A 25,849-nucleotide genomic window follows, 5' to 3' on the forward strand; every position below is an offset into this window, starting at 1 on the left:
AATATCAAAGTCCGGCAAAGTCGTGACCAATCATTAGACGAGGGCATTATTGGCCGTCTGGACCGGACCGGAGTAATCTCAGACAGATAAGATGCAAACCTACGCCTACAGACTTGACAACTGAGTAATGGCTCCACTACACGGTGGGCCATCATGTTAGCCCACTAAGATGGGCCAGTGCGTAGAGAGGGTAGTGGCTTATGGCGCGGTGGGATGGCGATGGCGATGGGATGACGTACGCATCTACACGTGGCCCATACCATCGCATGGCCATCTCGCTGGTCCAGTGGGCCATCGTGTAGAGGAACCATAACAAAATTGTGTTGTTAGCCACCAAGTATACCATAGAGTTGCCACACTCCTGCGCCCGAGATGGACAGAACATAATACGTGTTGAGAATTAAAATTGCCGCACTTCAATTATCTTTCCGCAGCAAGCTAGGTTCTCCATATGTAATATACAATCGTAACTAGTTATACGCTCTCATTTTAAAACGACTAGCTAGATTGCTCTGAAATTATGTACTTCGGTACAATAGAATAAGATATATCTATGCCTGCATGTAATTAGTTTATGTAGCTTCGACACCATAGTAAAAGAATATTGTGAATTTAAGTTTTAATCGAAATTAAATTATCGTGAGGCATATTTCAAAGTATTAATATTTTATTTGAGGAAGGATTCCCGACGAATTCGAAACATGTCGCCAAAAGCGATTAAAAATAATAATGAGTGAAACCGTAATGATCTAAATAATTTAAGTTTTCATACAAAACTTGTTTTTAATCTGTTTCGTTTGTTTTATAAGCTGAAGAAACTAATTACAGGCAATATACCTCATATCATTGAATGTACAAAGTTTCATTGCAATCCAACACGTAGTTTTAAAATGAGAACGAAACTCCGATTGTATTGGAAGGTGAAATTCGTCCGAGCTTGCTGCGTACTCTTTTTCCATTTTTTTTTAAATTACAGTTATTTTTTTAATTTTTGATGTAGAAATTGCTTTAATTTTTCCCATAATTTCCATATTTACAGTACTAATAAGCGTAGAACTTTGAGAATACTTGCTTTAAGGTTTTTAGTTAAATTCTCATTTGGCATAGGTATCGGTGTATCGGTATACAATTTTTCTCAGAACTTCCTCTTTTGAGTGGCTTTATTAGAATCATTACAACTTTACAACTTTCGGTTCAGACGGCTAAATAATGTCCCGAATTCCTTACAGATTGGGCAGTTTTGAAATTGTTGTGGTAATATTTTTTTTAATACAGTTACTCAAAAAGTGCTACTTTACGTAGCTGTTTAGCGTGCAGAAAATTAGTTTTCGCGAACTAGTGCTTTTTACTTTTCCAATTTTTTTAAATTTATTCTTGTTCCAATTCATGACTACTTATTGATGAGTGTTAATAATATTAGTTTCCTTTAAACGTCGTAATCAACATAAAAACCTACTGTTAATGTAAGAATACGAAAAATATAGGTACATATTTCATAATCGCACTTAAACTATCGTGAGACATATTTCAAAATATTTATAAGTACGGTTTTTACTCACTATTATTCAAAGAATCCGAAACATGTCGCCAAAAGCGACTAAAAATAATAGTGAGTAAAAACCGTACTGATAAATATTATGACATATTTTATTACTTAAGTACCTCTTCATCATTATAACACGTCTATTTTTTTATATTGAATATTGAAAAACCGTTCTTAATAAGTTGTCTCAATGAAACGGAACGCCTGTCACAGAAGAGGCGTTTTTTCTTTCTATGACATACTTTCCGCACTAGCATCGAAATGTACTGTTTTTTAGCATCATGGGGCCGATTTTGAAATCGGCGCCACTTGAAAGTCTATGGAAAATGGAGAATTGATAATTTTGAAATACGAGCAATAAATATTGGGAATCTAGTGGTATTAACCACTCGTTTTCAATTTAATACATTTTACAAATTAAAACTTATACCTAATTATATCCAATCATTACATCAATAGATTAAAATAAATTTTAACCATAAACAAAACTAAATTAAAACTGAACTAAACAAATATGACTGAGTACAATTGGTAGTTTAAGAAATGATTTAAATTATAGTTTGACATGTAAATTAATATAATGTAATATAATTTAATAATATGATTTATTGTAGTATGTAAGTGCTTTGGTTTAGATTTGTAAACTTGCATATTTGGAAATAAAATAATAATGAAAAAAAAATGAATCAAAGCCACAACTAAGAATTTAGTCAAACAACTCGTCCCGCGCTCTTCCAGACGCAAAGGTACCCATCACGCTCGCCGCGTTGCCACACTGGACCGCGATAAACAGCCTCTGCATCCCAGGTAGCAAAGTGACGTCAGCGACGTACAAGTGACGACATTTATAGGTCATAATGACGTAACGGACGTCATAATTCAATTCAATTCAATTATTTAATTCAGGCAAATGCCCATATAATTTGTTAGTAATACAATTAAATTAATCTTATTATGCTAATGTTAGTAAACACACATTAAATTACAAATAAAAATATATATCACACTTAACTATTTACATAATGAAGACTGCCACATTCCAAACACTACTGCTGTACATGCAACAGCATCCAGTGGAACGGGCAGTCTAGCCTCTCGGCCAGCACATGCAACAGACTGTTGGAGCTACCGCGCAACTGCCGCATCAGTGAGGCAGTACGCTTACGCATAATGACGTATAAAATAGTATTAAATGCTACCTGGTTTCAGGGATGACCCGGAACGAGGGTCATGACCTCTCTCCTTTAAGGCCGTTCCGTCGGTTTGCCGCTGTCTCTGTCACATTTCGCAAGAAAGAACGGGAAAGATCATGCGCGCCAAGTGTCAATTTTGATCGAATTTTGTCGATTTTTATTTATTTTAAAAACGTTACCCTACAATATCGAAATTCGAAAGCTATGAAATTATTATTTAAGTTAAGATTGTTTTTTCTTCTTTTTTTATTTATAGTATCACATAATAAATAACCGAGTAAAGTTGGATTAAAAGTCGGAGTTAGACGTTACTTTGGGAATAAATTGTATCGAGCGAAGTGTCATAATTCGTGTATCGGAAGCTATGTTATTAAAGATAATATAGTCAAGAACTACATATATTTTTTTCACGTCTACGAATATCAATGCCTCTTAGAAAAACAGGATCATATAAGGAGATTTTTCGCCTTCTGGCTCAGGGAACCGCCTTAAACGCTGCGCGCTGCCCCAACTCGCTGAAGAAACTTTCAATTATATTTACATTCTTTTTTTAAGTTAAATATATATCATCCATCAGGCCATCAAATTAAATTTAAAGGTATTGTTGACTTTAATCAAATGTCTTTTTCAATCAATTCGCCGACCCTTTTGTGCTCCGATTATTTAGTATCGTTGTTTTCCAAGTACCCTTACCATGAGTCCAGCGTCTATAATCGCTAGAGTCCGTTTAAGCTTACTTTGCACCGTTTTGAACAGCACAAAGTGAGGGAGTGGCATTGTAAACGACATATTTTTATAGTTTTTTTTTATACTACGTCGGTGGCAAACAAGCATACGGCCCGCCTGATGTTAAGCAGTCTCCGTAGCCTATGTACGCCTGCAACTCCAGAGGAGTTACACGCGCGTTGCCGACCCTAACACTCCTCTCCCTCGTTGAGCTCTGGCAACCTTACTCACCGGCAGGAACACAACACTATGAGTAGGGTCTAGTGTTATTTGGCTGCGGTTTTCTGTAAGGTGGAGGTACTTCCCCTGGTTGGGCTCTGCTCTAGATCTGGAATGTCATCCGCTGTGCTGTGTTTGATATGAATGTTGAGATTGTCACACTTGATCATTGCAAATGGCGAATAGCGCGGTGGCAAGGCGTCACCATTTGTGTAAATAAAGTACTTATAAGCGTATGCATACAATTCCGACCGAACACCGACGCCTTTCCACTGCGCAATTCGCCACATGACTGAGCGCGCTGGTTGGCTAAATGTGATTTTGACTCCAATCATCCAATGTATTTCGTAGTGCTCGTAAGGCCGGTCTTTACGAAGTAATATGTATATGTCTATGCCATGCAGAGTTTGCTTGGTCCAACTCTAGCGACTCGGCAAATCACTCACAGCACAGTCGCCATCAGATATATCGGAGCGGCCGAGGCGCTCACAAATATCTGAACACGTCTCTATTGTCAAGGTATTAGAGTGCGTGTTCAGATATTTTTGAGCATCTCGGCCGTTCCGATATATTTTATGGCTCCTCTACACGATGTCCCAACGCTACACCAGCGAGATGGCCAATGCGATAGTTGAAAAATGCAACTACACGATGTTAGGTTGGTAATAACATCACTAGTTTAGTTTGATATTTAGTGTTATCTGTGGCAACTCCCTCTTACACCCAAGATGGCGTCGCTGTACAAGTGTCTGAATTGTGCTCCACAAATATTTAATTAGAATAAGTTATATATAGTGCAGTTCGTTTTTCTTTTCACCATTATAACACACGATATAGTTCGCTCGGTTCTCCGTATAACTACGTTTATGTGGAAAACCGAGCTTGATGGGGACTCTTAATAGTAATTATATTCTAAATCACAATGTGGTATTTTCTATAAAAAGGGACCTTATTGTCGATGGCGCTTACGCCATTATTAACGATGCTCCGATATAAATACAATGCCGCGCGGCGCTGTGCGGCGTAGGCGCCATCGACAATAAGGTCCCTTTTCATAGAAAATGCCCCATATTAGCTTGAAATCACATATATGGCTTCACGCCCTGCGCAGGCGGGACGGTTAACTAATAATATTCACATGCCTTGCGCAGGCGAAAAATTGTCTAAGTAAACCCATGGTAAGGGTCCAGGATATTATTTACTCACGAAACAAACAAAGATCGGATTGACTCACAACAGAAAACAAACTTAGCTGCCTAATTACGAGAACAGAAATAAACCTCCAGGGTCGACAAACAAGTCGTAAATTTGATAAAGGGGTGGATTTAATTCGTCTTTTCGTATAAAATAATAATACGTGACATAAAGCGGGTTTCGAAACTTAAAATCTGATTGATTTGATATTAGATTTGACATGAGAAATGAATTGAAATGATATTATTAAATCGGCGACCTGCTACGACATGACCACTTCATCAGGAACATCGTAGAAGGGAAAATAAACGGAAGGAGAGGTAGGGGAAGGCCAAGAGAAAGTTATATGAGCCAAGTAAAGGAGCATGCAGGGGCCGTGTCGTACCAGGATACTAAAGGGCTGGCTTCGGATCGACCAAGGTGGAGACAACTTCATCACGCTACACCGACAAGAGCCCACAGCTCTTAAATTGAATGATGATGCATGATGAGAAATGACTCAGTTCGCCCGTAGGTTATCAAGTATGTGCGAGCGAGATCAGTACGGTTACCACGAGCTTGAGACTGACCTGAGACTGTCATATTCGCTAGCGTGTGCGTAACTTACTTTTTATGCATCTCGCTCATACTGGCATATTAATTAGTGCGAACGAGATGTATAGAAAGAAGGTTACGCAGACGTTAGCGATGTCAGTGTCAAACACTGATAAAAAAAAATCAAGATCAAAATTTCAAAGTTCCAAGACGGTTCAGGAGATATTAATAAATATCATCATACAAAATACATCACACAGTGAAAATTACAAATTACAACATAATATTAATAGTACATTACGATACAAGTGCGAAGAATAGGAAATTCGCAACGAGTTGCGATAATCGCACTTAAACTATCGTGAGACATATTTCAAAATATTTATCAGTACGGTTTTTACTCACTATTATTTTTAGTCGCTTTTGGCACGACGTACAACCGCCGCGGACACTCGTGCCTGAGGATGGATTCCCAAAGAATCCGAAACATGTCGCCAAAAGCGACTAAAAATAATAGTGAGTAAAAACCGTACTGATAAATATTTTGAGTTGCGATAAATTAAAACACGACCGAAGGGAGTATTTTAAGTCGACACAAGCCATCCCGCCGCGCCATAAGCCATCCGACACCACTACCCTTACACCCTGGCCCATCTTAGTGGGCCAGTATGATGGCCCATCGTGTAGAGGAGCCATTAAAATGAGAGCGTAACTTCCATTGTATGCCTTTTACAGCCTGAATGACTTCTACAATATATAATTAAATTGACATCCAAAAAAAATTTTTAATGTAACATTACTAATTAATATGATAAAGCTCACAATTGTAAATATATGGCATCTATACAGTTTATAAAATTAATTGTGTCTCCCAATAAAGAAAAAGTAATAAATAGATATTTTCGAGCACTTAATACTAAATAACTATATTTCGTCTAAGTAAAGAAAACCTGTATTCTTAAGTATTGTACAAAACTGCGGTGGGTTTGTTTAATTACACTCAACAAAAATTAAAACGGGTCAATTTTCATTGTCTAGCATGAGTTGCGTTCTCTCGCGCGAGTCCATTCTTGAAGTCGCGCTAGATATATGGAGTCGCGCGCAGGAACGCAACTTACGCTAGCAGGTCTGGCGGTCTAGCATGAGTTGCGTTCTCTCGCGCGAGTCCATTCTTGAAGTCGCGCTAGATATGTAGAGTCGCGCGCGGGAACGCAACTTACGCTAGCAGGTCTGGGGGTCTAGCATGAGTTACGTTCTCTCGCGCGAGTCCATTCTTGAAGTCGCGCTAGATATGTAGAGTCGCGCGCGGGAACGCAACTTACGCTAGCAGGTCTGGACACTGCAGTTGTAGTTGTAGTGTGGCGGGTTGACGTTGAAAAAACCGTGTTGCGTCTTCGTCCGTTGAGCAGATCCTGAAAAAAAAGTTTGTCAGTATTTGTTCATCTTTTTTTGTATCTGGGGTCACTCCTAACACTAACGCGGCGTACTACGTAGGCGAACGCGCGAGCGTTTATAGGTATACTAGCTTTTGCCCGCGACTTCGTCTGCGTGAAGTTAGTAATTTGGGTAGGTTATTTTTTATCCAATCTGATGATTTATCGATTCCCCATACAAACTTCCACCCCCCTTTTCACGCCCTTAGATGACTTTTGGGATAAAAACTACCCTATGTCCTTCCCCGGGACTCAAACTATCTCTAAACCAAATTTCAACTAAATCGGTTCAGCGGTTTAGCGTGAAGAGGTATAGTTTGAATCTTCTCAAATGACTTTTATAGCAAAGCAAAGACCTTAATCTGTTAACAAAAGCCATTGTTTCTTTTCTGCGAGCACGTGGCCATTGGCCATTGTGTCTGAACGCGTGGCCATTGTGTCCCAGCGCTTGGCACACGCTCAGACACAATGGCCACGCGCTCGTACAAGAATAAGACGAGTAGAAAAATCAAGCGGTTTTATCGTAATAAAACGGTTTATTCCAAACAACGTTTGATCGTTAAAATCTAATTCTCTTTGATACTGCAGTTACCTACTTTGATCCTTTGATTTTAATTACGCATTGTTAATTAATCTACTGTTTCCAAAGAAAACGGATATCAAACCTATGTAGGAGCATTGAAACGGTAAGTTTTTCGTCTAGTTTTTTTTTAACAAAACTCTTAATTTATGCAATGTCTACGTGTAAGTACGACAAAATATTGGCGTATTTTGCATGCGAATCGTTAACGAAATATTTGCTTTAATTCCCAATTACTTTGTCGACTTGCGTAAACGTAAATTAAACATGTATTAAGAAAACAAGCAGCTTTAAGATGATACCAATATTACACTAGAAAAAACAAGCCAAAAAACAACCAGGCTCGGAAAGTCGAAAAAATGGGTCTGAATGTCCCTTACGTAACGATGGAATGCTCCTGTATCGGATAATATGGGGCATTTTCTATGAAAAGGGACCTTATTGTCGATGGCGTTTACGCCGGACAACGTCGCGCGGCATTGTATTTATATCAGAGCATCATTAATAATCGCGTAAGCGCCATCGATAATGAGGTCCCTTTTAATAAAATATTGAAAACCTGATTCTCACAGATCCTGGTGTTTTTGGTTTCTTTCAACTCAGAATCACTAGCATATTCAATCCTGATGAAAAAAATGTCCCAAAAGTTTGTATAAAAATTGTACATTCCACTACGTCACGCACATACAAATGAAAAAATTTCACACTAAAACGTGACGTAATGGAATGGATTTAATAGAAAATACCACATATATGTATTAACACTAACACTGTGCGGATTTTTTATTGGATTTGCTTTTGTAAAACAATACACACTGCAATGTCGAAAGGATTTTTCTTTTTAAGGTACTGATGCACCGTTCGGATTCCGACTGCTCCCACATTACTGCTACATTAAAGCAGCGCGACAGTACTGCCGAGTAACGACTGCATTGCTGGGTGTTTTCTAAAATAAATATTGAAAACCTGATTCTTTCAAATCTGGACATTCTTGGGCTCAATATACTCAGAATAGACAGCATTGTCCATCCTGCCATTATTATTATTTTTTATTAAAAAGATGTCCCAAAATGTCCATTCCATTACGTCACGTTTTAGTGTGAAATTTTTTCATATGTATGTGCGTGACGTAGTGGAATGTACAATTTTCATACAAATTTTTGGGACATTTTTTTATCATCAGGATTGAATGTGCACGTGATTCTGAGTTGAAAGAAACCAAAAACACCAGGATCTGTGAGAATCAGGTTTTCAATATTTTATAATAAAATAAAATTAAACCGTTATTCTATAGAATTACAAAATCCACATTTATTTTAGAAACAGCCCTGCTAGGAGTATTGTTATTGTTGGTAGAGCGATGGGCGATTGAGTCCCAGTGCCGCAAGTTCGAGTCTTGCCCGAGCTTTTTTTTTCTTTATTTTAAAACCCACACATTTATTATGTACAGTCGCCATCAGTTATGTTTGAACGGCCAAAGTGTTCAAAAATATCTGAACCAAGTCTTTATTATCAAGACGTTGCATGTATGAAATGTTGTATGAAAAATAATTAAAACACCTACACTATATTTTTTCGAATGGACCAGTTACAAATCACGTAAAAAAGAAGCATTTTATAAAATGTAATTTGTAAAAAAGAAGCATTTTATAAAATGTAATTTGTCTTATCTTATTCAGCAACGGCAAAACTTTATCGACTTTGTTTTTACTCTAGTAGGTTGGTCACCGTGGGGACAGCGACCACAACCCTCCAATTTAGAAGAAAAGAGAAAGAAAAAGAACAGTATTTACAGACCAATGGAACAAATTGGAGGAGGCCTTTACCCAATAAAGTGGGGTTCCTATCAAGTTTTATTTTTAGTTTAAAATACACAAATATAAAAATTAAGTTTAAACATGCCACTAACAAAACAAAATAAGTAAAAAAGAAAGAAAACAGATGTTAAAAATTAATTACGAAATTATTTATGTACCTATACCTAAACTTTGTAATTGAAAAGGAAATAAAGAGGCTTTTTTTATTTTATTTATTTATTTAGGTACATAAACTATGCGAGTTAAAGCACAGAATAAGTAATAGTACTACCGTACAGAAAGGACGCTTCTATAAACCCGAAGATTGAAGATTCAGAGTCGAATCATGCTGTCCCTTCCTAATGTATGGCACTATCCCTTTCGGCTGTTTAGGGTTGTCAAAATGCAAGTCGTTATCTTATCTGTGGTCGTGTACGCAAAGGTACGTCAAGTTGTACCAACCCTAATAATTGCTCGGAGTAATGCTGAGCCGAACGGTGCCAAAGTGTCCCGAAAGGAGTGTGAGTGTCTCCCCACTGGATAAAGTTCTCAAGTAAAGAAGTTCCGTCAAAGAGCTGTTACATTCAACCGTAGTAACACCCACTAGATGCTGCTTTTTAGGGTTCCGTACCCAAAGGGTAAAAACCCTATTACTAAGACTCCGCTGTCCGTCTTTCCGTCTGTCCGTCCGTCTGTCCATCTATCCGTCTGTCCGTCTGTCTGTCTGTCACCAGGCTGTATCTCATGAACCGTGATAGCTAGACAGTTGAAATTTTTACAGATGATGTATTTCTGTTGCCGCTATAACAACAAATACTAAAAAAGTACGGAACCCTCGGTGCGCGAGTCCGACTCGCACTTGGCCGGTTTTTATGATATAGGAGGCAAACGAGCAGACTAATAGCCTGATGGTAAGAAATTACCGTCGCACCGGTACAGCAGAGTGGTTGCCGGCCTTTAATATGGGAGTAGATATAGTATGATTCTCAAATGATTTTTAGGTCTCAGACCCTAATCCGTTAAACAAAAGTTTTTTTTCTTTTATGGAGAGACGCCTTAGTCGCGTGCCGAAGCAACCATGTCGTTAAAAAGCAACTATCGTGATAGTATTAAGGTTCAAAATGTAACAGCTCGTTCTGAGATAACGAGGTTGGGTAATGAAAGACGATCGGTTGCCTGTGTGTGCCTCAAAATACAGAGCTGTTACATAAATTTGAACCATATAAATAGGACGGTAAAATTTCTTTTTAAACGAGCTTGTTCTCGTTCAGTCAGTAGCGGTAGCATTGGTAACCGCTGAACAAAAGAAACAAAGGCTTTTGTTTAACAGATTAGGGTGTGAGGCGTAAGAATCATTTGAGAAAATTCATACTATAAACTCTTTTCTTGAAGGTTTGAAAATGGTATCAGTAGTGCGGCGACACTCCTCCTTTCGGACATTCTCGGCTCCGTTCGTCTAAGCATTGCTCCGAGCAATTATTAGGGTTGACACAACTTTACGTCCCTTTGCGTGCACGACCACAGATAAGATAATGACTTGAATTTTGACAACCCTAAATAGCCGAAAGGGATAGTGCCATTAGAAAAGGACAGCATGATTCGTCAAACTTCGGTATTTTAGGAAGTGTCCTTTCTGTATGGTAGTACTATTATTTATTCTGTGGTATCGGTCCGTTAATACCGCGGGCGATAGTTCATTTCAGAGTTTAGCTGTCCGAGGCAGGAAGTTTTAGGAGAAACCATAGACATAGTATATACAAGTAGTTATAGACGCGCCACCGAGCGATCGGGGGTAAGAGAAAGAATATTCATATAAAATTTGGCAACATAGGATTTTTTTTCTTTCACTCTTATAAATTTCGGTATTTCGCCATCACCTCCTACCCAGGGGTCGGAAACCGGTATTTGCTCCATACAAAAATACCGGTATTATTACGTTCTTTTTCGTTCTTTTGTTTGTAATTTCATTTTTAATGGGACGTTTTAATACTGCAAAATTGTTTCCTAAATACATGATTCAGTCCTACGTAATGAGCATAAAAAAATTCAAAATATTGGGCTATTTCGGGGTTTTTAAAAAATACCGGTTCGAGCCCTGCTCCTACCTATGATGCCACCCGGTCGGTGATAAGGACAAAGCATGTCCCTATTTTTTCTTTCGTCTTAATTTTAACTAAGTGGTGAAGATAAGATGGAAATGTTGTCGCGTAAAACGTGCTTAATGACAAATTGGCATCTTTCGGTGACTTGTAATCTTCATCGAATCATGAAACTAGGTCGTTTACCCGCTTATTCGTACTCACTGCAGCTATGCTTCGGACAAGTATTTTTAATACAAAAACCATCTCCGTGGTATGTCACTAAATCGGTTCGTGACTGCTCCGAGCAGTAATTGTGTAAAGTGAGAGAGAGAAAATGCCATGAGATAGGGATAACATTTGTGACGTCACAATATGACAACTATACCTACTTAGTAATATCCTCCTAAAAGTCATACATGAAAAAAGTGCAAAATTTCATAGCGAAGTTTAAATTTATAATGTGTAATGAAACAAAATAAATGCGACTCTGTACCAATAGGTTTGTTGCCATATGTAATTTAATCGATCTGCAAAATATTCCTATTTTGATGAACAAAAATATATATTTTTCAGCCAGCCAAAATGTATACTTGGTCAGCAACGTATGATTAGCAAGTATTTCTCAACCAGGGGCCGATTGCATATTATCAAAGGAATCGGAAAGAGACTTCCGCTAATATTATTAGTTACAAGTTATTATGCAATCGGCGCAATTAATGTCATACTGAGCTGCTCTAAATTGATTTGGTTGGCAAATTATTTACATAATCGGCAAAGCGATCCACCATTAATCAAATTCTGTTAAACAATCAGTTGGTAAGCGAATTATTTCATTTTGGATTACAATTTACCTGATCCGCAAAAATTGGTTAGCTGAAAATTCAGTTGAACAGCAAATGTCTAACCAACCTAACCTACCCCCTTTGCTGATCAGCTGATTTTATAAACAAAAAAATATTGGCCATCATTTGATTACTTCCCTTTCATTTTGTCCTTCAAAAAAATTACTGCTGCCGAAGCTGTTAGAGCAGCCATTCTCAAAGTATGATCCGCGGACCCCTAGGGCTCCGCAAAGCCTCTGTTGGGGCTTCGCGAGAATACTTGTAATAACAAGGGATAATGTATCAAGGGTCTGCCTGAAAACCAGCGTTGTAGTAAATACACTGCAACATTATGCTGAGGCAAGCTCCTATTTAACACGCATGAATATTTCTCTCTGATGTGCAACTCAATTTCTTAGTTTTGTAAGTCTAAATTTAAGGTTTATCTGTAAAAAATGTACTACGCTATCTGTTAACTCTGCCATTTCATGTGATGTTGAATAAAAATGTTCTATTCTATTCTATTCTATAACAAGAAAAAAAATCAGCTCTTCTATAGGTATAGTTTCTATCTGTGGAAACTTGTAATTGGCTCACTGCTTCTATGTTATTACCTAACGTGTTACTTCAGCTGTAAGTTTTCCTAATAAATAAAATAAAATAAAATAAAATAAAATAAAATAAAATAAAATAAAATAAAATAAAATAAAATAAAATAAAATAAAATAAAATAAAATAAAATAAAATAAAATAAAATAAATATCTGGTACACAGTGTCATTTTTTAATTTGGGGCTCCGTCAAATATTTCGCTTTCCAAAAGGGTTTCGTCACCAAAAAAGTTTAAGAACCGCTGTGTTAGAGCATGGAAGATACTTTTAACGCGTAGTAGTAGTATTAGTTATCTTATCTCTCTCTATTTATGCTATAACTCTTCCATATTAGTGCGACAGAGACAGTTGCGTTTCGTTCGCTACGGAGCGTTTTGGGTTCTTTCAACTCAGAATCACTAGCATATTCAATCCTGATGAAAAATAAAAATGTCCCAAAATTTGTATGAAAATTGTACATTCCACTACGTCACGCACATACAAGTGAAAAAGATTTACACACTAAAACGTGACATAATGGAATGGACATTTTGGGACATCTTTTCTTAATGGCAGGATGGAGAATTCTGTCCATTCTGAGTGAAATGAGCCAAAGAATGTCCAGATTTAAAAGAATCAGGTTTTCAATATTTATTATAGCCCAAACGCTAAGGAGCATCATACAAATGAGGCCCTCCAAGAGCGCAGATAATTAACCTTTGACCGCCTTAAATATGTTGTTGTAGTAATAAAAACCGGCCAAGTGCGAGCCGGACTCGCGCACGAAGGGTTCCGTACCATTACGAAAGACACGGCAAAAAAATTACGTTTGTTGTATGGGAGCCCCACTTAAAAGTATATTTTATTCTGTTTTTAATAATTGTTGTTATAGCGGCAACAGAAATACATCATTTGTGAAAATTTCAACTGTCACTATCACGGTTTTATGAGATACAGCCTGGTGACAGACGTACAGATGGACAGACAGACGGACAGCGAAGTCTTAGTAAGGGTCCCGTTTTTACTCGTTGGGCATACGGAACCCTAAAAAACGTCACTGACACGACAAGGTCCCGGGCACAAGCGAGCTAATTGTAAACGAGAAGTAATTAAATGATCAGCCGTTTTTAGAACTGATCTGCAAAAAGATAGCCAAGATCATTTGGATAGCATAAAAAAAAATTGCTGGCAATAAATAAAAGTCGAGCTACAACTCTTGTTCGGCAAATAATTCACAAACGGCCAAGATTATAACCAATATCGATCTGCTTCTGTTTTAATTTATCTGCTTATTAAATAGTTGAGCTGCAAAATTATTATTTGGTCAGCAAGATTTAAAAATTGGTTGGTAGAAAAAACATGTCTCTAAGCAAGTAAGCAGTTCAATTGAGACGTATGCATATTAGAGAAATGGCAATCTGGTACAATATGGTGGCTAAAGTTTGATTTGAAAAATTGGCAGAGTTGCAGGCAGAGCGAAATCAGCTGATACCACACCACCATCCTCAAGGTCACCAAAATCTCAATCTAAAACAGAATTAGAGCACCCCACTATCCACGTGGCGTTGCTAGTCCTAATCAAATACTTTTTTTGTTTGTAAAATCAGCTGATCAGCAAAGGGGTTAGGATAGGTCAGACATTTTACTGATGAACTGATTTTTCAGGTAAACCAATTTTTTGCGTAATCCAAATCCAAATTGTAATCCAAAATGAAATATTCCGCTTACCAACTGAGGGTTTAACAAAATTTTATTAATATTGGATCGCTTACTGCCGATTAAATAATTAACTTGCCAACCAAATCAATTTAGAGCAGCTTAGTATGACATTAATTGCGAAGTGGTTGACTTGCTAACCTTAAGTTGCTGACCAAGTATACATTTTGGCTGACCTAATAAATATTTTTGTTCATCAAAATAGGAATATTTTGCAGATCGAGTAAATGACACCCATTGTAAACCTTACTTAAAAGTGTGAAGGTTGAAGGTTACTTTGACAGTGTCCGCCATAACATATATAGTTGTAACATATATATATATACGGACACCTACGTGTTCATAGCGCGGTGGGCACGACTAGTAACGACGACTTTAGTTGTACTTGGCGTTCAAAAGGTTAATTGAGTCAGTGATTAACATCTAGCCGCCCAGAGGCCTATAAGGTCTCCCCTACCATTGTATTTAATATGTTCATTTAGACAAATTATTATTACGCTGCACAAACTTCTTCAATGATGTATAATAACTTGTAGTAGGCGCTATCAGCGTGCCTTTGATCATGACTTTTAGAGAGAGAAAGAGTAAAAATAAAAAAAAAAACAACGAGAATTCTTTTTTATCAATTTCCGAACGCACTCCTACTTCCCGCATCTGTCACCTCATTTGCTGTATCTAGTAGTGAGGAATCTGTGGCTTCTATAATCATAATGCCTTACCTTGAATGCTCTTGAGAACTTGCGAGACATGAGGCTGTACAGAATGGGATTAACAGCCGTATATATGTACACGTTCACCAGGCATATGTAGCGCAGAGTGCGCACCATCTGTTGGAAAAAGAAACAAGTGAAAATTATAAAACCGGCCATTTGCGAGTCGGATTCGCCCACCGAGGGTTTCGTACTTTTTAGTATTTGTTGTTATAGCGGCATTCATTCATTCATTCATTCATTTATTATTTATTCGTGATCAATATTAATTGTGTATGAAATATAAAAATATACAAAAATACAAAAACTCTTCACAGTACATAATCATAATAAAATAATTGACAATTATCTTAAAAATAAACATAATATTATATAATATTACAAAGCATTACAAAATATCATACAATAATTAATTATGTCTAAGTACTTAAATACAAAAAATACATCATCTGTGAAAATTTCAACTGTCTAGCTATCACGGTTCATGAGTTACACATGGTGCAAGACGGACAGCGGAGTCTTAGTAATAGGGTCCCGTTTTTACCCTTTGGGTACGGAACCCTAAAAAAGGACTGTAACTAGATTATCGTAAAACCATCAAAATATATTCCATAACACAATATCATTTAAGTGTAAAATATTTATTGAATGTTGTGATATTCAATAATTAATTTGGATTTTTTTAGGGTTCCGTAATTCCCCGTACCACAAAAGGAACAAACGGAACCCTTATAGGACCTTGTCTGTCCGTCCGTCCGTCTGTCTGTCAAGACCTATATCTCGGGAACGCGTGGAGGTATCGAGTTGAAATTAAAACCATACTAAGATTAATAAGGTCTATAGTCCCTTGAAGCTGTGACAAAAATCAAACTTCTAAGCTAAAGTAAAAAAAAATATGCGGCTTACAACGTATATTTCGACATTCTCAAGGGAATCAAAATGTATAAGATACTTCCCGTTGACCTAGAACTATGAAATTTGGCAAGTAATCATCGTCTTACACTACAAGTACAGGGAAAAATCTGAAAACTGTAATTCACTTCCTGCAAATATATTCTCAGTCCACTAAGTGGAGTGGAGTGGAGTGAGTCCACTATAACTTGGATCTTTTTAAATCGAGTGAATAGACATATTTTAGGTAAGCATGTTTCATCCTAGACTGCATCGGCAGAATCGGCACTAATTACCATCAGGTGAGATTGCGGTCAAATGCTTGCCTTTTGTAATAAAAAAGATATATTTATATAAACAAGCTAAACTAATAATTTGCGTCGTAACCTTGACAGGGACACGCACAGACAAACAAATATAAATTATGCAAGTTTCCATTTGGTTGTAGAACCTTAAAAGAAGTAAGTAATTAATTATCGGAAGTATTTAATTTAACCAAAGATAGATATAACTCCGTAATAGATGGATACAGTCTAAGGAAAAAACGTGCCTCGAAAATCAAGAAAATTTGATTCTCGTTCAGAGGGCGCTACTAGTTTTGGCCTACAGTCGTATAGATGGCGTTGACGGTTTCGTTTGTTATTTAACAATTTTAACGCATATCAGTGAAAGAACATGGGTCAAAATCATAAAAATAATTAATGCAAATAAAAAAAATCATTTATCCATATTTAAATACATTCTATCGTATTTTTATAAATCTTCATTTTTAGTTTTAAAGTGTGTCGACAGATGGCAGTGAATTTACTGGGGTTACAAAATTTACTATGACAGTACCGCTCTAGTATAAGTTGCTCTATGATTTAACTCATCAAATTAATTTATAAATTGAATTTATTAATGATAATGTGATGTATAAGAACTGAATAATGCATAATCAATCAATCAATCAATCAAATGTTTTATTGGTCATAAACTTAAAACTAAAATTACATACAAAAGTAAAACTAAAGCTATAGGAATTTATAAAATAGGTAGGAGTTGAAGTTTACCACGAAATGGTCTCGCCTCAGCATAAATGCTGACCCGAAGGTCAGCGCTGATCGTCCGGCGGGACCATTTTATAATATTTAAAATATTATAAACAAATGCCTAATGACTGTCAGGCCAATTCTAGTTTTAGTTATTTTATTAGATCTCATTCCAATATCTTATAGCTTTAAACGAGCAATTATCTTGTATACCTATATATTTATATATTTCGGGAATCTCAGAACCGGCTTTAACGATTACGATGAAATTTGCTATATGGGAGTTTTCGCGGGCGAAAAATCTATCTAGCTAGGTCTTATCTCTGCGAAAACGCGCATTTTTGACTTTTTATGTGTGTGCATAAAAATATATATGAGATCTTATAACCTTTTTTTTACATATTTTTATAAGTAATTTTATTTTATTTAATAATAAGGATAAACAATTTAACTCAATCATTACATTAATAAATTACATTTAAATTAACTAAAAAGTAAACTAAACTAAAACTAAGCCAGAACAATACGAGTAGGAATCGTCTTATAACTAAAACCCTGACTAACTTACCCTTCCATAAAAATCCTGACTAACTTACCCTTCCATAAAAACCCTGACTAACTTACCCTTCCATAAAAACCCTGACTAACTTACCCTTCCATAGTCTGCCCACTTATTTATGGGAGCCACGAGGACCAGCCGCAAAAGGAAGAACGGGAACCAGCAAAAGAAAAATGTCGCCGCCACGGCCGCTGTAATTACAAATATTCCTTGAATTATTTACAAAATTGCACTAACATTCACGGTTATAGACAGTCACCTGCAAAAAAAACAAAGTCTAGTTACTAGGTTAAGTGGGATATCGTTTGAAAGAGCTCAAATTGTTTTTCTCATTTTTTTCATTGTGGAAAAAAAATACTTATGAAGGAAAATGTAAAAAAAACTAACATTCCCTTCCTTATCTCCGAAGTTTAATAATGAAAAATTATAAAATTCTTATATAATATTAACATTATTAAAAATATTACAGGAAAAATATAATCACGCCTCTATCTTGTAAACTTTTTTTAAAAATCAAAAAACTTTTCCGAATTAAATTTACAATTTTATCACCTTTGCGTTTATTATAATCATCTTCTTTTAAATAAAATAAAAAACTTTGACTCCGGTTCACATGATAAAGAATTAACCCTGAATAAACAACATACATACTACCGGTCGCACAAATTAGTAGGCTGATTTGCCGATAGATGGCGCTGTACATAATAATGCTTACCATACTTCTAGCCTTCTAGGATGAGTTGCATTCTCACGTGCGATTCCATACATACCTACCGCCAAATCTTTTGTATTTATAACATGAGATAATTGAAAGTTTGTACAGAACCGTCGGTGCGCGAGTTAAACGAACTCGCACTTGACCGGTTTTTTTTTCTTAACGTCTTACCCAACATCATTATGGTCTTGTCTCTATACTGCTTCCCGTTCACCGCACTAGTTCCATTCGATACTTTCATAGATTTTATTTTAAATCCAATCAATATGTACAACACGAATATCATAGTCATCGGCATTACGAAGAATACACACATCTCAATCTCAAGTTTTAAAAAGAACTGCACTGTCACATAGCAATATGATTGGTCATTCTTCTCGTATAAGCGTATGAGGAAAAGATCAGGAAAACAGAAGCAGGCGGAGACCAACCAGTTGATCGCAATAATTTTATACACGCGGGGCTTCAAATTCAGCTTATGACGAAGGAAAGGCTTTGAAACCGCCAGGTATCTCTCCACTGTGAACGCAGCTATCGTCAGCACACTGCAGTTGGATAAACATTCCCACACTAGAAAGCGAATGATGCATCCCAGTTCTCCAAACGGATAAGCATCAGGCGCCCACATGCCATATATCTCGAACGGGATAAATGAAGCGGACGTCAGGTCTGCGATGGCGATGTTAAACAGGTAGCAGTTGGTAGGTGTTCTCATGGAGCGATCACGAATGATGACAGCGCAAGTACACACATTCCCAACTACGCTCATTATAAAACATAAAACCAGCAGAATGCTGACGGGAATCTTCACGGCATCATCGTCATATTCATCCCCATTTTTACCGATCGCGATCGGTTCGAACCACGTGAAAGAACTATTTGTACTATCCTGATCACTAGCCATTTAAAAGATCTTTAAGAATTTATAACAGAAGATGTATGGCACATCTTTCACAAGCTACTGCGGCGTTAAGACTGATTGATTTAATGAGCCGCGCGAATATCCATAAATAAGCTCTACAGGATGATTTCGTTGTTTTTCGCAAGAACGCGCGCTAAATTTAGAGCACAGTGAGATCTGAATTTGGTTCAAAATATATATTTATACATATTTTTAAAAAGATATGGGAGATTTATAATGAGGGAATAAGAAATTTTTGGCCTTAAAAGCTAGAATATTCGTTGCTAAATTTGTCGTTGCCTTTGTTGAAGAAAGGCGTCCCAACACTATATGCGGCATGAAGGGAAAGTACCTTAAATATCGTAGATAGAATATTTCGCTGAAAGAAGACTATGTTATTTTTTAAAGTAAGCAATACTGCATTCAAAGATTTTCTAAAAATTAGTTGCTTCTTCTGGAAATCGAAAAAAAAAACAATTATTCTAAAATAACATAGTATCTTAAAAGAAAGAAATAACGTACAATGTTTGATACAAATTTCAAGAATAATTATTTATTGCCGACGACGACGTTCCAAAAATAGCGATATTAATATTCCATAGACAGTATTGAATAATCGCAAATAAGTACGTACTTAATAAACGACTTCCTGGCATAGTTTTCCTTATTATAATTGCACGTGCAGATAAAATGATAAAACTTAGTATTTGAACATTTAACTAATTCATTTACAAAAACAAAAAATACTCAATTGACTTCGGCAGTTTCAAGTATGTTTTTAAATTGATTAAAATGATTAATTTTACGTTATTTCTTTCTTTTAAGATACTGTTACTTAAGAAGAATTATTATGTGTCCATTCTTTCGATTGGCATCATAAAAATACGGTTGTTTTTTTTTCACATTTAAGTCTGTTCGATTCCCAGACGAAGCAAGTAATTTTTAGAAAATCTTTGAATGCAGTATTACTAACTTTTTTTTAAATAACAATGTCTTATTTTAGCAAAATATCCTAACTACGATATTTAAGGTACTTTCCCTTCATGCCGCATAGTCTTGGGAGGCCCTGTATATTTCAGTCGCTAGATGAAATGAAACAAACACATCAAAGATAAAATTAATAATTAAAACAAACTTAATTATCTCCCTATCATGTTAAGTTTGAACACCCTGTTTGTCTTTAATTTACTTTTAACCCGTTTTCAGAAATATTATATTGTTATTTTCATTGCTTATTCATCGTATTTCCGGGCAATAAATTCCCAATTTAAACTGGTTAGAGATGGGGTCAATGCTTGTCTAAAAACGTACCTGGGTCAAAATTCTTTTCGTTGTTGTTGTTTTCTGTCACCAAAAAATGTGACGGAGTGGAGCTTTTTGTATGGGGAGAAATATAGTTTTTAGTTTGTCTCATCTCAAGAGAATTTTAATTTATAATCTACAGCTACAAACTTTCTAATAGAGTAGAAAGATATGTAATAGCACTTAACTTTTTATTTATTTGATAAAAGACAAAAATAGAAGCGTTACAGAACGCTATCCTTCTGTCAGAGGACTGTGAATTATTAATCGTAAAATGAAGAAAGTGAAATAGAAAAATGTTTATCGCTACATAGTATAAAACTCTTTCCGTTATCTGTATGTCTGTCCCTATGTATGGTTAGAACTTTAAAATTACGCAACGGATTTTAATGCGTTTTTTTTAATAGATAGAGTGATTCAAGAGGAAGGTTTATATGTATAATTTGTAAAGGTTTTGTTTGGCGGGCCGGTCTCTAGTTGTTTAATGAACTTAATTTTGTTCAAGGTTTTTTTGAGATTTCTTTGATACCGAAGCGTAGATTGTCCTGGGGGCCTAGGCAAGACGAAAATCGTTGATAGAACCGCCAAAAGAAACTCAAATAACTTATGGAAATAGTCACGTGACTTTTCGTAGCATCTGCCATACCGATACATTTTTAACCGACTTCAAACTTTCAAAAGGAGGAGGTTCACATTCACAATTCGGGTATTATTAGAGTTAGACCAAGTAAAGTCTGCAAAAGTTTTCATAGCACACGCCACACGCAGTGCGTTATTTTAAACGACAAACTTCTATAAAATTATGACGTAGAAATAACACTTTCACTGCGTGTGCTATCAAAATCGTTGCAGACTTCACTTGGTCTAACTCTAACATACCTAATGTTTTTGTTTACGTTAGACGATGTACGACTGTCATCATGGCTAGGCCCTCAGGTCGAATTTTTAAAAGCAACAAAGGTCGAAACTAAAATTCTGATTGGAATTAGATTCGTTTAAAACTCGAGTATCTACTCAAGATTCAAGGGCAGCAACAAAAAGCAGGAAGCGACATTCGGGCATAAAATTCTAAGTACAAATATTAAGGTGGGTGTTGGGGGTCATCCATTAATTACATCACACGTTTAGGGGAGGTCAAGAAAATGTGACATGTTGTAACAAGGGGGAGGGGGAGTCACAAACTGTGTGACGTCACTTTAACTTATTTAAATTATTTTATTCGCTGTACAGTTAAATAACAAGTTTGTGGAACTATAATCATTTTTATTTTTAATCGTTTAATTTTCTTTACTAATCTGTTTTGGGTTATACAATTACTAATATTTCTTTTATCAGAAATATTTTGATAAAATATTAATAATACTTAATTAGATTTGCCGATTTCATTGAAAAAAATATGACGTCACACCAGGGGGGCTGGGGTTTGCCAAATGTGACCAAGTGTGACAAGGAGGGGGGAGGGGTCAAAACACCTCGAAATTAATGGATGAACCCTTGACAGTTAATATGTTATATTTTGTAGTCGTAGCGTATCTGGCTCGTACGAATATTAGTACGGGCGAGATGCACGCATTGATATCAAAATAAAATAAAACTGCCATCAATTTACAATTTCGCCCTTAGGGTCAATTTATAAACAGAGATTATAAGTAGGTAGAGTTAAACCAAGAAAAGTCTGCAGCTTTTTTGGCAGCACACGCAGTGCAGGTGTTATTTTAAACGTCAAACTTCTATGAAATTATAACGTATAAATAACACTGGCACTGCGTTAGCTGTCAAAATCGCTGCAGACTTTTCTTGATCTAACTCTACAAGTTATTCGCTTTGGCTCATTGTTGAATAAATAATTATTTATTTATTTATTAAAACTAAAAACATACTTAAAATAATAGAATTACAATAGTGTAAAGATTACCTTGATAAGTACGGTAAGTAAGGTATACTTACAACCCGAAAACTAATACTGAAAAAAATAAAGAAAATCGGCCAAGAGCATGTCGGGTCATGCTCAGTCCCTAACAGCATTTATACGTCATAATGACGTCAGCGACTATTGAATATTTTTTGTGTTTTTAATTTATAAAATTTGACAAATGTGAATACTTGTCATTTTAATTGTAATAATTGTAATTTTAATTATTATTGAATTTTATTTATTGAATTTTTAATTTAATTATTTAATTTGAATTGTATTGTGTTGTTTTAATTATTTGTTGCATTTTCTAGTCAAAAATGATGATAATTTGTGGTGATATGTTAGATTAATAAGGCTCATCCGGTGTGTCCTAGCCCTAAGTTAGCTCCTAGTCATTAGTTAATTTGCATGTTAATTTGTTTTGTAATAGCACTAACATTATTTTTATTAGCTATGTAAGTTACTAACACATATGGGTGTATTAGGCCTGAAATAAATGACAATTTAATTTAATTTAATTATGACGCCATAATTACGTCATTATTACGTCATTATGACGTCGCTGTCGTCATTATTACTTCATTATGACGTCGCTAACGTCACTGCTGCCTGGGGTGTAGGGTTCCGTAGTTACCTTTCTGTCAGAATGGGCTAAACGGGGACTATTAGTAAGTATCATGTACATTACAAGCATATATAAGTCAGTACCTTCGCAGCGCTTTTTACGTATTTTTACTATGAAGAGAAGACTTTTTGCAATAATTCAAAAAGGGCTGAACCGATCATGTTCGCTATAGTTTTCATTGAAAGATTAAGCTTTTGTTTTACGTTTTTTTTTGGATCCATGGTTCAATAGTTAGAGGTGCGGGGGACACATCATTTTTTTTCTTTCGAAGTGATTAGTTCCGAAAACATTCATTTTCACTAGAATTATATTGACCGGGAGATAGACCGTGATTACCTTTTGTATTGTTTTGTTTTGTATTGTGTAGATGCATGTAACTGCGTCGAAATATCGGGAGCTCACAAACAATACAAAAGGTACTCACGGTCTATATCGCGGTCAATATAAGTCTAGTGAAACTAACCGTGAATCATTCAAAACATTCATTTTATCAAATCATTGTTGTTGTAGAAATTATTCGTTTTGAAAGACCTATCCAACCAAAAAATAAATAATCAAGTGGAATTCTCCAGTACCTATTAATTTTCAGTTTTTTTAATTAAAGGTAACATGGAAACATTCACCGCTTAGGGCAAGTCACGAACTAGCGACCTTTCGGAAAAGCGGTCCAATCACTTAACTAATTAATTTACAAAAAAACAACAACTAACAACAACTAACAACTAAGCTAACGAAGCTTGCCAGAAGCGTGCAAATATTTCCATTCCTCCTTGTTTCTTAACGTCTTACCCAACATCATTATGGTCTTGTCTCTATACTGCTTCCCGTTCACCGGACTAGTTCCATTCGGCACATTCATCGATTTGATTTTAAATGCAATCAATATGTACAACACGAATATCATAGTCATCGGCATTATGAAGAACACACACATCTCAGTCACTATCACCAGTTTTAGAAAGAAAGGCAGTGTCATATAGCAGTAGGCTTGGTCATTCTTCTCGTATAAACGTATGAGGAAAAGATCAGGCAAACAAAAGCAGGCGGAGACCAACCAGTTGATGGCAATAATTTTATACACACGGGGCTTTAAGGTCAGCGTATGACGAAGGAAAGGTTTGGAAACCGCCAGGTATCTTTCCACCGTGAACGCAGCTATCGTCAGCAAACTGCAGTTGGATAAACATTCCCACACTAGAAAGTGAATGATGCATCCCACTTCTCCAAACGGATAAGCGTCAGGCGCCCACATGACATACATCTCGAACGGGATAAACAAAGCGGTCGTCAGGTCTGCTATAGCGATGTTAAACAGGTAGCAGTTGGTAGGTGTTCTCATGGAGCGATCACGAATGATGACAGCACAAGTGCATACATTTCCAACTACGCTCATTATAAAACATAAAACCAGCAGAATGCTGACGGGAATCTTCACGGCATCATTGTCATATTCATCCCCATCTTCACCGATTGCTATCGGCCCGAACCACGTGAAAGAACTATTTGTATTATCTTGATCACTAGCCATTTAATAAGTTTAAAAATTTATAGAAGTGAATGTATGGCACATCTTTCACAAGCTACTGCGGCGTTAAGACTGATTGATCTGAAGAACCGCGCGAATATCCATAAATAAGCTCTACAGGATGATTTCGTTTAGTTTTTCGCAAAAACGCGCGCTAAATTTAGAGCACGATGAGATTTCAATTTGGTTCAAAATATTTAATAAAGATAATTATGAAAGAATTATTATGAGGGAACAATAAGTTTTGGCCTTGAAAGCAAGAATATTCGTGGGCTTTTGTCATTGCCTTTGTTGAAGAAACTAAATTGGAATTAAAATATAAATATTTCAGTCGCTAGATGAATGTCTGAAACAAGCACATCAAAGATTATTAGGTATAACAATTTTTAATAAATACGAATTTAATTATCTACCTATCATGTCCCCGTTTTCAGAAATATTGTATTTTTATTTTCATTGCCTATTTACCGTATTGGAATTGGAATGACATGCGTGAAAGAAAATTCGCGTGATTATTTATATAAATTATTTAAGTTTTGATTGGCGTTTTCTTAGTTATCAAAGATTGTCACATGACTAGGCCCTCAGGATGTCTTCCACGACCATTAAACTCGAATATCATCTATCTTAATTCTCCACCTTTATTTTTCTTACTTATTTGAGCATTTATTTTATTTACTAGCCCAATAGATGGTTTAAAAAACTTGCATGCGATTTTATTTTAGTTTCATTGTGGTATTTGGTCCACCGACTGAATTCATGGTACTCTGTAGAAGTTGTATTATATTAGATATGTTTTCAGAAAAAATGGTACCAGTTACTTTATTTCGAAAAACCATCAACTTTTGGGTTATTTAGACTCAGAATCACAAATGAGACAAAGAAAAAAAGTGTCCGCAGTTTTTCATACAAATTTAGGGTGTCAGTTTTGTAACAGTCTATACAAATGTACTTAATTTTTATTTTTATTTTTTAATGCGTTACAAAGTTTTTTGGGGACATTTTTTTTCTTTTAAAATCGATAGTCCTCGTGATTCTGAGTTGATGGATTTTCGAAAAAAGATAGATAGATACCACTTCTTTAAATAGGTATATTATTATAAACATTAATAGATGTCATATATTAAAGAAAAAGTGACGAAGCCCTCCAGTGGTGAAGACCGCATATACATACATACATACATATTATATGTATTATTTACAAAATCCTCATCCTGTAAATTTTGGAAACTTATTTATCTAGTCTGGCT

General features: G+C 35.9%; 2 protein-coding genes across 2 annotated transcripts; both read right to left on the minus strand.

Moving 5' to 3' along the window:
• Positions 1–6,647: 6,647 nt before the first annotated feature.
• Positions 6,648–19,332, minus strand: LOC134742324 (pyrokinin-1 receptor-like). Its single transcript, XM_063675404.1, has 4 exons — positions 18,503–19,332; positions 17,710–17,807; positions 15,145–15,252; positions 6,648–6,821 (listed from the first exon to the last, which is right to left on the minus strand). Exons 1-4 carry the CDS (start codon positions 19,233–19,235, stop codon positions 6,648–6,650), a joined length of 1,113 nt encoding a protein of 370 aa, XP_063531474.1. The 5' UTR covers positions 19,236–19,332.
• Positions 19,333–23,801: 4,469 nt separating this feature from the next.
• Positions 23,802–24,689, minus strand: LOC134742383 (pyrokinin-1 receptor-like). Its single transcript, XM_063675544.1, has one exon. It carries the CDS (start codon positions 24,600–24,602, stop codon positions 23,802–23,804), a length of 801 nt encoding a protein of 266 aa, XP_063531614.1. The 5' UTR covers positions 24,603–24,689.
• Between the last annotated feature and the right edge of the window lie 1,160 nt (positions 24,690–25,849).

The sequence above is a fragment of the Cydia strobilella genome, chromosome 1 (genome assembly GCF_947568885.1).
Source record: "Cydia strobilella chromosome 1, ilCydStro3.1, whole genome shotgun sequence".
NCBI lineage: Eukaryota > Metazoa > Arthropoda > Insecta > Lepidoptera > Tortricidae > Cydia > Cydia strobilella.